The 12,138-nt window shown below is 50.0% G+C and overlaps 1 protein-coding gene across 3 annotated transcripts in view; it reads left to right on the top strand.

The window, feature by feature from the left end:
- The window catches only part of EIF4E3 (eukaryotic translation initiation factor 4E family member 3), a 30,665-nt gene extending 19,066 nt beyond the window's left edge, over positions 1-11,599 (top strand). The window contains exons 6-7 of one of the 3 annotated variants that reach the window (XM_054729570.1): positions 1,824-1,979; positions 11,465-11,599. In XM_054729570.1, coding sequence (XP_054585545.1) covers positions 1,824-1,979; positions 11,465-11,562 — 254 coding nt within the window. In that variant the 3' untranslated portion in view covers positions 11,563-11,599. Of the gene's footprint in view, positions 1-1,823; positions 1,980-2,907; positions 3,697-5,935; positions 7,819-11,464 lie in introns of those variants that run through there. The other 2 variants (XM_054729571.1, XM_054729572.1) reach the window with 2 other exon arrangements.
- The last annotated feature ends 539 nt before the right edge of the window (positions 11,600-12,138 follow it).

Below are 12,138 nucleotides of genomic sequence, written 5' to 3'. Positions count from 1 at the left end.
CTTTAACGATTAACCATTAGCCTCCCAGGAACCTGACTCCGCTGCTTGCAGCCAGTCAGCTCATCCAGGCCGCACGTCCCCCATGAGCCGCACTCCCCCGGCTGTGATGACCCAAACTAACCAGGCTCGGCGACCGACTCCGCCTCTGGCTCTTCCAAGCTTGCTGATGGGTCTGCCCTGGCACAGGAGCCGTGCCTGCGGCCAGCACCATGCCAGCCTGACACTGCCCGCCGTCCCTCAGCCTCTCTGGCCAGAGGTGCACAGTGGGCAGTGGCAGGGCTGGGTGCTGAGGGCCGAGCAGCCACCTCCTGGGCATGCCTAAAGGGGAACCGCAGGGCTCCCCTCTCCACTCGGTGGCTCCATGTCCACACAAAATCTAACGCAGGTGAGCTCCGGCAAGTGTCTGCTGAGGTGTAAACGAAACAAAGGTGGTGATGGAATTAGAAGTTCCTGTTGAATGGCTGTGATCGGGGCAATTTAGGTTTTTGGAAATTTTCGGTAAGTGTGACATACACAGGAAAGAGTACCAGCTGCAACGTGCAGAGCTTGGTAACTGTTCGCAGGAGACAGACGCCTGCACCGAGCGCCCAGAGCCCCTCCTCCCCCTCCCTCCCAGCTGGCCGCCATCCCCCTGCCACACCACACATTGGTGAAAATGGAACCATTTAGTGCCAAATCATAACTGTTTAGCTGGACCAATTTCACTTAAAAAGGAAATAAAGGAGAGAGGGCCCGAGGAAGAGAAGGAAGGAGGGAAGAAAGGAAATGTTTCCCTGAAGAAGTGACTTAGATTTACAGCAAATGAGGCAAAGCATGTTTATTAACGCGACATTTTCTACTTCTGATGCTTACCTTTCTCATTTGACTTATTGGAGCTGAGTGTGCAGCTGCCGAGAGCTGACCCTGGTTCCTTAGTGAGGCATGAACCGTAAAACCGGAGCCAGGTTAGCTGCAGGTTAGCCTGCACGGCGTGGCTGCAAGGGAGCGTGTGAGAGGAGAGCCTGACTTCTCCAGCTGCCGTTCTCAATCTCCACAAGGTCCCCCTACGTCCACAACTGAGTGGTTTTAAAAAGGCCTCCTTTAGTGAATGAGGGTAAATGCTCTCCTCCGCCCGCTGTGGCACGGTCACAGCGTAGCCTCGCTCTGGAAGCGTGTTCTCTTGCTCCATGCCCGGCGCGATCAGGCGGGTGGACGGTCATTGCTCCTCGAGCACACCGCCCCCAGTCCACACACACGGGAGAGAAGCCCTGGAGAGCGAGGAGAATTCATAGGAAGGGAGAGAGACCACAAAAAGCAGGAAGAGCAACTCGAAACACACAGTCTGGGTCCAGTTCGTGTTGGGGCGCAGAGTACTAACCGCCCCAGGAGAGCTGAGCGCTTGGCAGGAAGTTAGGAGAAATACTTCCATTTCAACCAAGACCGCAGAGCATGGAGGAAAAGTGCATTTGAGTTCACTTGGCTTTCAGAGGGCCGAGTTACGCAACTCATTTTAGAAAAGGTCTCATCAAAACAGAGTAAGAAACAGTCAAAAAGCTCTGGTAACCGGTCAGAAAGGATGGATGGCTTATCTGGAAAAGGTGGCTAGAACACTTCGTTTATCTAAGTCCCTGGTTAAATGTGATGTGATTGTTACCAGCTTTCGCCCAATAACTTGCTTTTTGTCCAACAATTCTCTTTAGAAACAAGTATTTATTATGGGTGCTCTTGTGCCACCTTCTTTTTATCACCTTATTTGTAACTTACAGATAGAATAGTAAGTGCTTGGAAAACAAAGCTGGCAGACTGGACATGTCGCTCATTTCTTCATTCCTGTCTTCCCTCAGATGACGAAGTCATAGGAGTCAGCGTGAGCGTTCGGGACCGGGACGACGTGGTCCAAGTCTGGAATGTAAATGCCTCCTTAGTGGGCGAAGCGACCGTTTTAGAAAAGATCTATGAACTCCTGCCCCACATATCTTTTAAAGCAGTATTTTATAAACGTAAGTGCTTCGTTTCCAGTTATTCCTTTCTAGATCATTCTATCATACTGATAAAAATAGAAACTGTGTTGCAAGTGAGGTGAAGGCAGAGTCACTTGAAGTTCTATAATCCAGAAAATGTTTATGGAAACATTTAAGTGTTTTTTTTAAAGTTTAGTCTCAGAAATTAGAATGAGATTTAATTCTTGCCTACTAGTAAATGCGTGGATCAGAAAAGGGGATACACGTGTGTATCATTTCAAAAATTTAAATCTGATTTTGAATTTGTCATTCTCAGAAAAAAATCACCTTCTGTGTTAAGCAACAGTAACCAAAAGTTGCTGTGTGAGCTGGCAGGTAGGGCTCGGTCCCCCCTCGGCAGCGGTCCCTCCCGTGTGTCATCTGTGTTCGTGGAGGAGCTGCGCACGGGGACGGGATGTTCTGCCGAGACGCCCACGCTGCCGTGGCGGCGCCGGGGACACAGAACTAGGGACACGTTAAAGCGTGACTAGGCGTGTGGACCCATTGTTTCCATCAGTGGTCGTGTTCATTGCTTTGTGTGCTCTTTTGAAAAAGTCACTTTTGTCCAATGCAAACCCAGGCCAGCGCCACCAAACCGTGCTTGGAGCTCTGCCCACGGGCCGCAGGCGCCGGTGAGGTGCTGGGCGAAGCCGGCCGCCCTGCTGTGGCTGCATTTCCTGTGTCCCAAACTGTTCCGAGAGTCAGCAGCCCCGTTTTCCAGCTCCTGTGGTCCGCTGGCAGGCGCCGGCGATAAGCAGTATTTCAGTATTGCTCAGAGAGGAGAGCAAGAGGCTCCCAGGGAGACGGACGCACTTGATTCCGGGGTGCCCCAGGGGGACGAGGCACATCTTAGAATTGCTGAAATACGCTTCATTTTTCTCAGCCCCCTTGCCAAAAAGGAGGGAAACATCCAATTTTGCTCCCTCAGCAATCACACATCAGGCGGAGTGACAGGCCGCGGCCGCCTCTGGTGTTCAGGCGACGCCAGGCGACGGCTCACATGGAGACCCAGCTGCGGGCGGAGTCCTCGCTGCCGTGTGTGCAGGAGCTGCACGTGTGGAACGTTAGTGCATTTTCAGTCCAGATGTTAATTGAAAGGTCACCGAGCGTTACACCACCGCAGGGACTCTGGAAGGAAGCCTTGCACGGCCATTTGTGAAGGGCCAAGCACCCTTCCCGCCCTCGAACCCGCGCCGCTGTCACGCCAGAGGAAAGGCGGTGCGGACTCCTGTCAGGCCCTCGGACTTGCTTCAGCGGTGACCTTCAGCAAGTCACCTCCTCATCCTCACTCCCATTTCAGTAGCCAGGAGGTTGGTCTTAAATGATCTCCAAGGTCCCTTCTACTTCAAAATTATGTGATTACATTTCCAGGTAACACGTGGTTAGCCGCAGGTCCAGCCTGAGAGGAGGCTTCCGTTAGGTAATTTGGCCACAGAGCGATGAGGCCGTCTTTTAGGGCAGAGCAGCCAGCAGGTGGGACTGAACAAGAGCGAGCCCCTGCTTAGCTTTGTGACGGGCAGGCGCTTGGGGAGCCGGCAGAGGGAGAGCTGGCCACAGCGGGGCCGCTGAGTCAGCGGAACGGGCCCCTGCAGACGGATCCCATTGGCAAGCCCGGGGTGAGGTGATGCAGCACCGGCTCCGGGTCTCAGTGGAGTCCAGGTTGTAATGGTGTAAGTTAACATCTAAAAACCTAAGATTATGCAAATAAAATTTTGAATTGGAAAAAAAGAAGTAATTCTCTTTATTTTATAAAAAGCAGGCAGTCCTTTACTCAGTAGAGTTCTATGTGCTACAGACTTGATCTGGAAAACTGAGGTTTGGGCAGGAACTCACGGCTTGGTGAGGAGCAGCTGTGGAGTGAGCTGCCTGCATCTGCCGTGCTCCTGGGACCCGGTGAGAATTTCTTCACCGGGCGCAGAGCTGGCAACACGCACACTCCCCCACAGGGTGGGTAAGAAATGGGCTGTTGATAAGTTTATATGTGATTTGGATAAAGATTGGTTATTTGACCGAGAAACTGCTAATGTATAGAGAGCCCTCTCCCCAAATTCTGTTAGGTTAGCAGAGCAGCAGAATGGCAGATGTCTTTTCTGATGCGAAAATTGTTTAGAGCAGAGGTTGGCAAACTATGGACTTCAAGCCAAATCTGGCCCCTCGTCGCCTGTTTTTGGGCTACAACTAAGAATGGTTTTCACATTTTCAAACGGTTGGAAAAAAACAGAAAAAGACCTACAGTGCATGAAAACTGTGTGAAATGTATATGTCAGTGTCATGTATGTAAAAGGCATATTGGCACCTAGCAATGCCCATGTGTATACATATCGTCTATGGCTGCTTCATAGCACAGTGGCAGAGTTAGCAGTTGGCACAGAGACCCTATGCCCGCAAAGCCTAAAGTCTTTATTCTGTGCCCCTTTCCAGAAAAGTGTGCTGAGTCCTGGGCTCGCATTTCTGTAGCCCTCTCCAGGCTCAGGCGAACAGCCTCCCTCTGCTCCAGGCTCTCCAGCCCACGCTCTGCTCTGCAGCCTCCATGGCCCATCCATGCCGCACCACGGGCTTCCCTCCCTCTCAGAAGCCAGGAAGTCTTAGGATAGTTCGGATCTCTTGATATTTTTATTTTACTTTTTTGATTTTCCTCACCTGAGGATATTTTTCCCATTGGTTTTTAGAGAAAGTGGAAGGGACAGGGAGAGACAGAGAAACATCGATGTGAAAGAGACATATTGACTGGTTGCCTCCCACCTGTGCCCAAGCAGGACCAGGGATCAAGGCTGCAACTGAGGTACACGCCCTTGATCAGAATCGAACCTGAGACCCTTCAGTCCCAGGGCTGACGCTCTCTCCCCTGAGCCACGCGGCTAGGGCTCGGGCCTCTGGATTTTCACCCCTGGAGCCCAGAGTTGCCGCAGGGCGTGGCTCCCCAGGTGACCAGCGGCACTGCCTGTTGGATTGCAGAGCAGACCAGTTTACTCGTGTCTGCCCTGAAAATCTTCCTTAAAAAGAAAAACACAGAAAAAGCTGAATGTCTGTAGTTCTCCTTGCGGGAGCTGTCAGTTAAGCCGGTCTGCGTGCCAGGGCCCTCAGGAGCAGAGGTGCGCTTCTCGGCGTTTTGTCCAGGAGCAGAGCAGGCGGCCGAGCAGGCCGGTCCTGCAGGGAGATGGAGCCGCTTTGAAACCAGGACTGAATTCTGGGAGGAGCCTCGGAGGCGAATGGGCCGCGTGCCTTCCTGGACCCCTCCAGGGTGGGGGTGGGGTGGGCAGGGCCGGGCAGAGCAGGGGTCTGCCCTTGCCACCAGACTTTCCATCTCCCATTTCCCGCTTCCACTTGTTAAAGTTTTAACTCTTTGAAAAAGGGTTTTGATCATTTTTTTAGTCTCGAGTTTTTTAAAATGTTGTTCGTAATTTTGAAAGCCAGACAGTAGAGCTGGGAGGGGAAAATACGCTTGGGAAAAATAAAAACCCATCAATTTTACGGGCTTTCACTTCCCACAGAGGGCGTTCAGAGGTGGAGATGTAATTGCTCCCGGATTGTTCTTGGTTTGGCTTTGGTTTTGTTCTGTTTTATTTCTAAGGGCAGCTCGTGCGCCCGTGGCCTGCCTGGGTGACAGGAGGCCCCTGCCGACCCGACGCGTGCGTTCTGTGGGTGCATTTTCCCCGCGGCATTTGCCGGAGCCCAAGGTCTCTCCGTCTCTCCGTTAGCTGTCGGATGACTCACCCTCCCGCACAGCGAGAGAAACAGGCAGTGTGCCCACTGCATGCTTATTCCTTGTTTTAATGTTCATTATTACGTTTCTCAGGAAATGCACGCCTTCGCTAGCAGTTACTGGCACAGAAAGGTATCTGAGTTCTTGCCAACATTTGGGGAAACAGTGAGATAGATGCCTTAGGGAAGGGTTGCCCCATCCTTTGCTTAAAGTTTTCTTTCCTTTTTTCTTTTTGTTTTTTTCTGCCCTTTAGCCCATGAAGAGCATCATGCTTTTGAAGGTGGACGTGGAAAGCACTAATTGCACTCTGTAAAGAATTCTTTGTCCTTTGCTGATTGCTTTTGGAAACGGTCTTAACAGGAGGGAGAGTGAAGAGAAGACTTGCCGAAGTCCGATGCTGGTCACTTAGTGGGCTTCGGCCCCGCAGATGGGCAATTAGGACTCCAAGTGCCGGTGGGGTGGGCGAGACTGGGTTTCGACCGTCACATTGCTTGGTTTTATTTTTTGGTTTTCGCTTTCTGTGTTATTTTCACTCCAATTCTTTTGCCCTTTTAAATTCCGTGCTTGGTCTAATTACTGTTTTGTGCACTCTCCTTTCGTGGAGGCGCAGGAAATCAGTTCCCCTTTAAGGGGCGGGGCTGTGCCTAGTCATAGGACATGCATCCTCATGACAGGACTGCTTCGGAAGCCACGCTGTTCTTGCAGGAAGCCCGCTGGTGAGACCTGTCTTGGTTACTCCTGGTTGTGACACACCCCTGCGTGCCATGCACTGGGCATTGTTTTTTCTGTGTTTGGGAGAAGCAAAACCACACTTATCCGATGTTGCACTGACAGCACACACATCTTTTATCTTTCCTTTTTAAAACTTCTTTTTATGGCTATAAAAGGAAGATGATAGCTGGGTTAACTCACATGAAAACTGTAATGACACTTGAGTGTCAGGGTACAACTCAAACTCGAGTTTGGACTCTGGACATATTTGTACCCGAGGGTCCGTCGGGCCTTTTCGCAGGAGGGTGAGGCGGTGACGGGTCCCCCGGTGAGAAGCCCTCCTGGTTGCCGAGGAGAACTAGCTCTAGTTGCTTGTGAAGCTCCTCCCACATTTGGGCGCGTGCCCACCCTGGGCTCTCCACATCGATGGACACATTTTGTGAAATGACCCCTTTTCCTGCTCAGATTGCGTCATTTCCGGTAATCAGTAGTCCCCCAAATTGGGCAACTTTGCCTTTTTTTCATTTCGGGGCAGGAAGTTAAATCTCATTTCGAAATTGAATGTGAACATTCACAGAGTTGAACTTGGAGTGCATATTTGTTCATATTAATTTTTGGAATTGTTCATATATATTGTACTATGTTACCAAAGAAATGCTGGTTTTACTGGAAGGAAACGGCCACGCTGTGGAACGCTGAGACCTGCTCAAAGCACCGTCTCACGCCTGGACTGCCGGCTTCTGCTTTTGCCCGAGGGGGTCGCTTGAAGCTGCCAGTCCTCCTAGTGACCTTTGGCGCCAGGGTCGCTCGCACACGCTTATCCATCACACAGAAGGCCGGGCGCTCAGCGCTTCATTGGACCCAAGATTTTTACTCTCCCGCAGAGAGCCCGCGAGGCCTGCGGCCTCCGGCCAGGGTTGGTGAGTGAAGGTCTTCAGACATCTGAGCGGACTTCCGGCAGCATCTGCTTAGGAGAGCTGGGCCCTTCACTGGCATCGCTGACCACCACAGCCACAATCACGATGGTCATCGTTTTTTAAAAATGCTTTGTTTCTAAACTTGAGTTTCTTCAGTGATTTTTAAATGAGGTATAAGGATATCAGACCCATTTTTCAAAAGCCTGAAACTTGTTGCTTTAAATATTGTACTAACGTCCAACTTGTTTTTATTATTCATCAAGAATTAAAAAATTATTCTGGACATGAATTAAAATTCTTTTTATAATATAAGTATTTTTCTGATAGATTAGAAAAGATATTGACTTATCTTCATTATAATTGTCATATACATTTCCATAAGTAAATGGATTTTGAAGTAGTTTTATTTTTGAACTTTATTTAAAGGCATTGTGATATGTTCAACTTTTGCATGTATATAGCTTTTAAAGTAATAAAATAAAATAAAAATAGGCATGTTAGGCTCACATTACTGCTTTCTAGTTGATATTATTTATGATGGTGAAGCACGGGTTAGCACGCAGCGGTGTCCGTCCCGAGGGCTTGTGCAGCTGTGGCTCACCCTGTGGCAGTGCCAGCTGTGGGAAGGGTTTAGTTGTTTAAGAACTTATCATCTAAATCACTTTAAGAGGATTTTGTCAGATTCTGCTTTTGAAAATGTTTAACTGAATATTTAGTTCATAAGAGATGTTGTGTGAGCTGAGCTAATGTAATCAGTTAAAAGCCTCTCATTACCTTCTTGGATTACAGAAGCCAATCCTCTCCTGAGACAAGGAAATTGTGTGGAGCCTGTGACTTGTCTGTTGGGGCAGCGCCCCCATCTCTGCCCGTGCCGGGAAGTGGGCCTTTCGGTCGGGTTCTGGGGCTTGTTCAGCCAACCCTAGCAGGTGCACTCGGGGCCAGAGGGCCCCTTCCTTGCCTGGGTTCCCAGGGCCTGGGAGCCGTGTTCCTCACTCCCGTGAGGCCCCGCGGTGACAGCAGGCTTGCCTGTTTGCACCAGGAAAGCGCCTGGGACGTGAGAGCGGCCACTTCTCACTGAGAGGAAACTCCACTTCCCACTTGCTCCCAGCACTCCTCAGGGCTGGCTCACGGCCCTGCCTTCCCGCAGGCGCCACTCTGCCCCAGTTTTGATGCGAGGGGAGAGTTTACAGCGAACACCTATATTTACTGTAATGTGGCTGTTAAATGCATGGTACAGTTGATGGAGAAAAAAATGAAAAGGAAAACAAATCTAATAAACTGACTCTAACCTTCTCACCTTTCTTCTTGAATTTAGCTCATGTGCCCAGTCACAGCCTTTGTAGCTGGAGGAAGTTTTGAGTAAATTGGGCCCATAGATGCAGCACACAGTCCACCCACCCACCTGCGCTTTGGCAGAGGACGTGGGCCAGCAAGTGACAGAGCTGGGCTTGGAAGGCTGCAGCCCCCCCATCCCCCCCGCCCAGTCCAGGTTCCTTAGCCCGAGAGCCACATCAGCCTGACTCCCCACCCCCCTGGAAGCCTCCAGGCAGCACCAAGGTGCCGCCCCCCAGTGCCCGCGGCTTGTCCCTGCGCTCTGCCCGCAGGGCCCTCTGAAAGGGCCTGACTGGAGGGGCGGGCGATGCTGGGAGAGCCCTGTCCTTGACCAGCCCAGGCCTTGCCGAGCCGTCACACGGTGGCGCTGCCCGCCCGCCCTGGCTGGGCGCATAGTTTATTCAGCTGTTTGTGTCATTATTTTGAGTCCTGCATTTTGCTCTTATGATTTTATAAAATGTGGTACTACCAGTCGAGGTTTAGCTCTCCTGCACCTAATAAACCGTCAGATAGAATTCTCCAGATGTGCTTAAAACTCACAGCTCTTGGGCTCTCATTGAGCCTTTAAGCAGTTCTAAAGAGAAAGAATGAAATAAAGGAACATGTAGGAAATATTTCTCAATATTGTGCCCAAAGGGAGAAGTAAAAGTGCAGTTAGATTTCTTTAGCTTTGTGAATATGGAACTCCCTTTTTAAAATGTGTCTACTGTTGATTTTTCCTGTATTCTGTTTCCGTAAGATTTCACTTAGTATAAAGGAAAGTAGAGGACTGCCTGTAGTAGTTTATTTCTTAAAAGATCAGATCAATTCAGATCAATTAAAAATTACTTCAGAGTTTGGTGACTCAGAGTGTAAAAGTCCCGGGAAGTTCTCTCAGCAGCTGAGAGGAGTGGGCAGGGAGGAGGCGAGGGCGGGGCAGCCGGAGCCCCCGGGAACCCAGACGGATCCCTGGCACACACACCTGCCTGCCTCCTCCCAGCTCCCATGGCTCTCTGTCCTCGGGAGTCTGGGAACACTTCTGATTTAGGCCGGACGTCACCTGCGCTGCTGCACAGGGTCCCCCAGCTCCCGCACCCGGGTCAGAGGGAACCAGACTCAGAATTTTAGAGTGCAAGGGACCTTGGAGATCATTGCCCCGCGGGGCAATCACGGGCGCTCACTGAGGACGCGGCTCCCAGCCCAGGGCGCCGCAGGCCTGGCGCTGCCTTTTCAGCCCACGGCCCCCTGATGCTGAGGAGATGGTCCTCAGACCTCACTGAGGGCGCCCCTGATTCCATCCCGCCCCACAAGGAGGAAAGCCTCCCGCCCCAGCACCCAGTGACCCCTCGGGATGTTGCACAGGCGGCTGGGAGCCTGCAGAGCCTTGCGGAGCGGCTGGTGCCGCTGGGCGGCTGCGGAGCGGCCCTCTGCTGTCCTAACAACCTTCCCGCATGGAGGCCTCCTCGCTCCTCAACGCCCTTTCACACGGACTGAACGCTCAGAGCAGCAGTCGGGCTCAGCATGGCTGACAGATGCCCTGAGGGCCGCAGAGCAGAGAAACTCCTGGGCAGGCGCACAGGACTGTTCACAGGAGGCCAGAGCGGCCTGAGGGTGCATTTCCTCGGGAACTAATCGTCCCTCCTAGAGGTAGCTAGGCAGAACTGTTACCAAACTGCACGTGTAAAAAACCAGAGGAGGATTCCCTGCACGTGGGAATGCTGAGCAGTCACTGTGAGTCCACACTCCTGTCCCTCATTGCTCCTGAGAGCGAACTCCCATTGTGTGTGTGTGTGTGTGTGTGTGTGTGTGTGTGTGTGTGTGTCTGTGTGTGTCTGTGTGTGTGTCTGTGTGTGGCGCGTCCCTGCCTCGAATATCCAGTAAAACTGCCGTTTGGATATTCTGTGTTCTCATGTCCTTCAGAAGCCACGAGGCTGAAGGAGTCTGTGTTGAGTGTTTTTGTTTTGGTTGCTGCCCGAAAACAGTTATCAACTCATTTAATGAAATGCGAGATTTCATTATGGAAATTTCAACTTCTCATGTTGAAGGAAGGGAATTCTGTTTAACTGCTGTATTTGGAACCAGTGTTTATTTGGGAATTGTTAAACTGGCAACTTTGCAATATAGAAATGAGCATGAAATAAATGATTGCTTCTGTGTTTTCTATAGAAAATTAATGCTACCTCATCTTCTTACATATAAAAAAGCAACTTTTATTAAAGGTTTAAGAAGGTGAAATTTTTAATTTTAGCACTTTACATTATGATGAATGGAGAATATTAAGGGACTTTGAGCATTTTAACAAACTTACAGGGTTTCTGTTTTCAAATACAGCTGTTAATTCTGTGAGGCTAGATTAAATTCCTTCCAAATGTCGCAGACTTAATCAGGTAGTTTGGCTTACAACCACTGCATGGGTTATAAAAGGTGTGACTGTCTTCTTTGCTTGTATCCTCACTGAGATTGTAGTTTCATATAAATGATTACACCAAAGGGTTTTGGAGCTTAAGCTCGTGAGAACACTTTAGTTTGCACCATTTGTCCCAAATGTAAAACCTTAGGAGTTGTATTTAAAATTATTCATGCTTCCGAACTGTCTTACCTGTGTAAGCTGAAGCAAGTTTATTGCCTTATGTTTTGGATCTGCTTGTGGTCCCTCCCCCAACCGTGTACCAGCTGTGCCCTGTGCATTTGGGGCCCTTCACATATGGCTCCAAGCTGGTGTGATGCCCTGCCTTTGATCTGGCTTCATCCAGTGATTTGCTCAGGATTTTTAAGGTCAGAATGAAAACTTTTCTGTTCTAGTTATTTTTTATTTTATATCATGTGTTGTGTTTGATGTTCAGATCCATGTGAAAGCTGCTTCTATAAGTCGGTAATTTTATTCCAGCTTTTGGAGCAACAAGGTAAGACTAAGCTATACTTTTCTTGCTTGAAAATGTAGTGATTTATGTGTTTCATGCAAATGTGTAGACTTTTCATGGAAGGGTTCTTGTGCTTTTCTGATTGGGACTGTATTGCTATGAATTTGTGCTCCTTCCTTTTTCAAGTTATAACTTTGTGGGCTTTACGTGTTCACTAGTGGGTAGAATTTAATCTTTTCTAATCTGTTGTCAGTAATTCTCACTCTGCAACTGTTGTATAGGATAGAAATGGATGTGTCTCACACATCAGTGTTTCTCCCTCCCGCCGTCTTCCCCTCCCTTCTCTCTAAATAAATCAGAGGGAAAACAGCCTCAGGTGGGGATTTAAAACACGCACAACGCCCTGCAGCTGTATGAGGCACGTTGCTGCATCTCAGTTCAGTTCCAGGTCGCTGCGCGGCGGTCATGGCCCTGCGGCCAGCCACACGGAGGCCGGGCGCCCTGCACGAGGCCGGGAGGAGCAGCCCTGTCTCCCCCACCCGCCTTGAGCACATTTGGTGAGAGGCTCCCTTGGCCTGTCAGAAATCACATTTCATGGAGTTTCATTCTTTTTCTCTAACCTTTGCTAAGAATGGTTTCCTTCAGAATAAGTCAGT

This window comes from Eptesicus fuscus, chromosome 18 (genome assembly GCF_027574615.1).
Source record: "Eptesicus fuscus isolate TK198812 chromosome 18, DD_ASM_mEF_20220401, whole genome shotgun sequence".
In the NCBI taxonomy this organism is placed as follows: Eukaryota; Metazoa; Chordata; class Mammalia; order Chiroptera; family Vespertilionidae; genus Eptesicus; species Eptesicus fuscus.
Note: the sequence above shows the minus strand (reverse complement) of the source record. Positions and strands in the feature narration are given on the sequence as shown.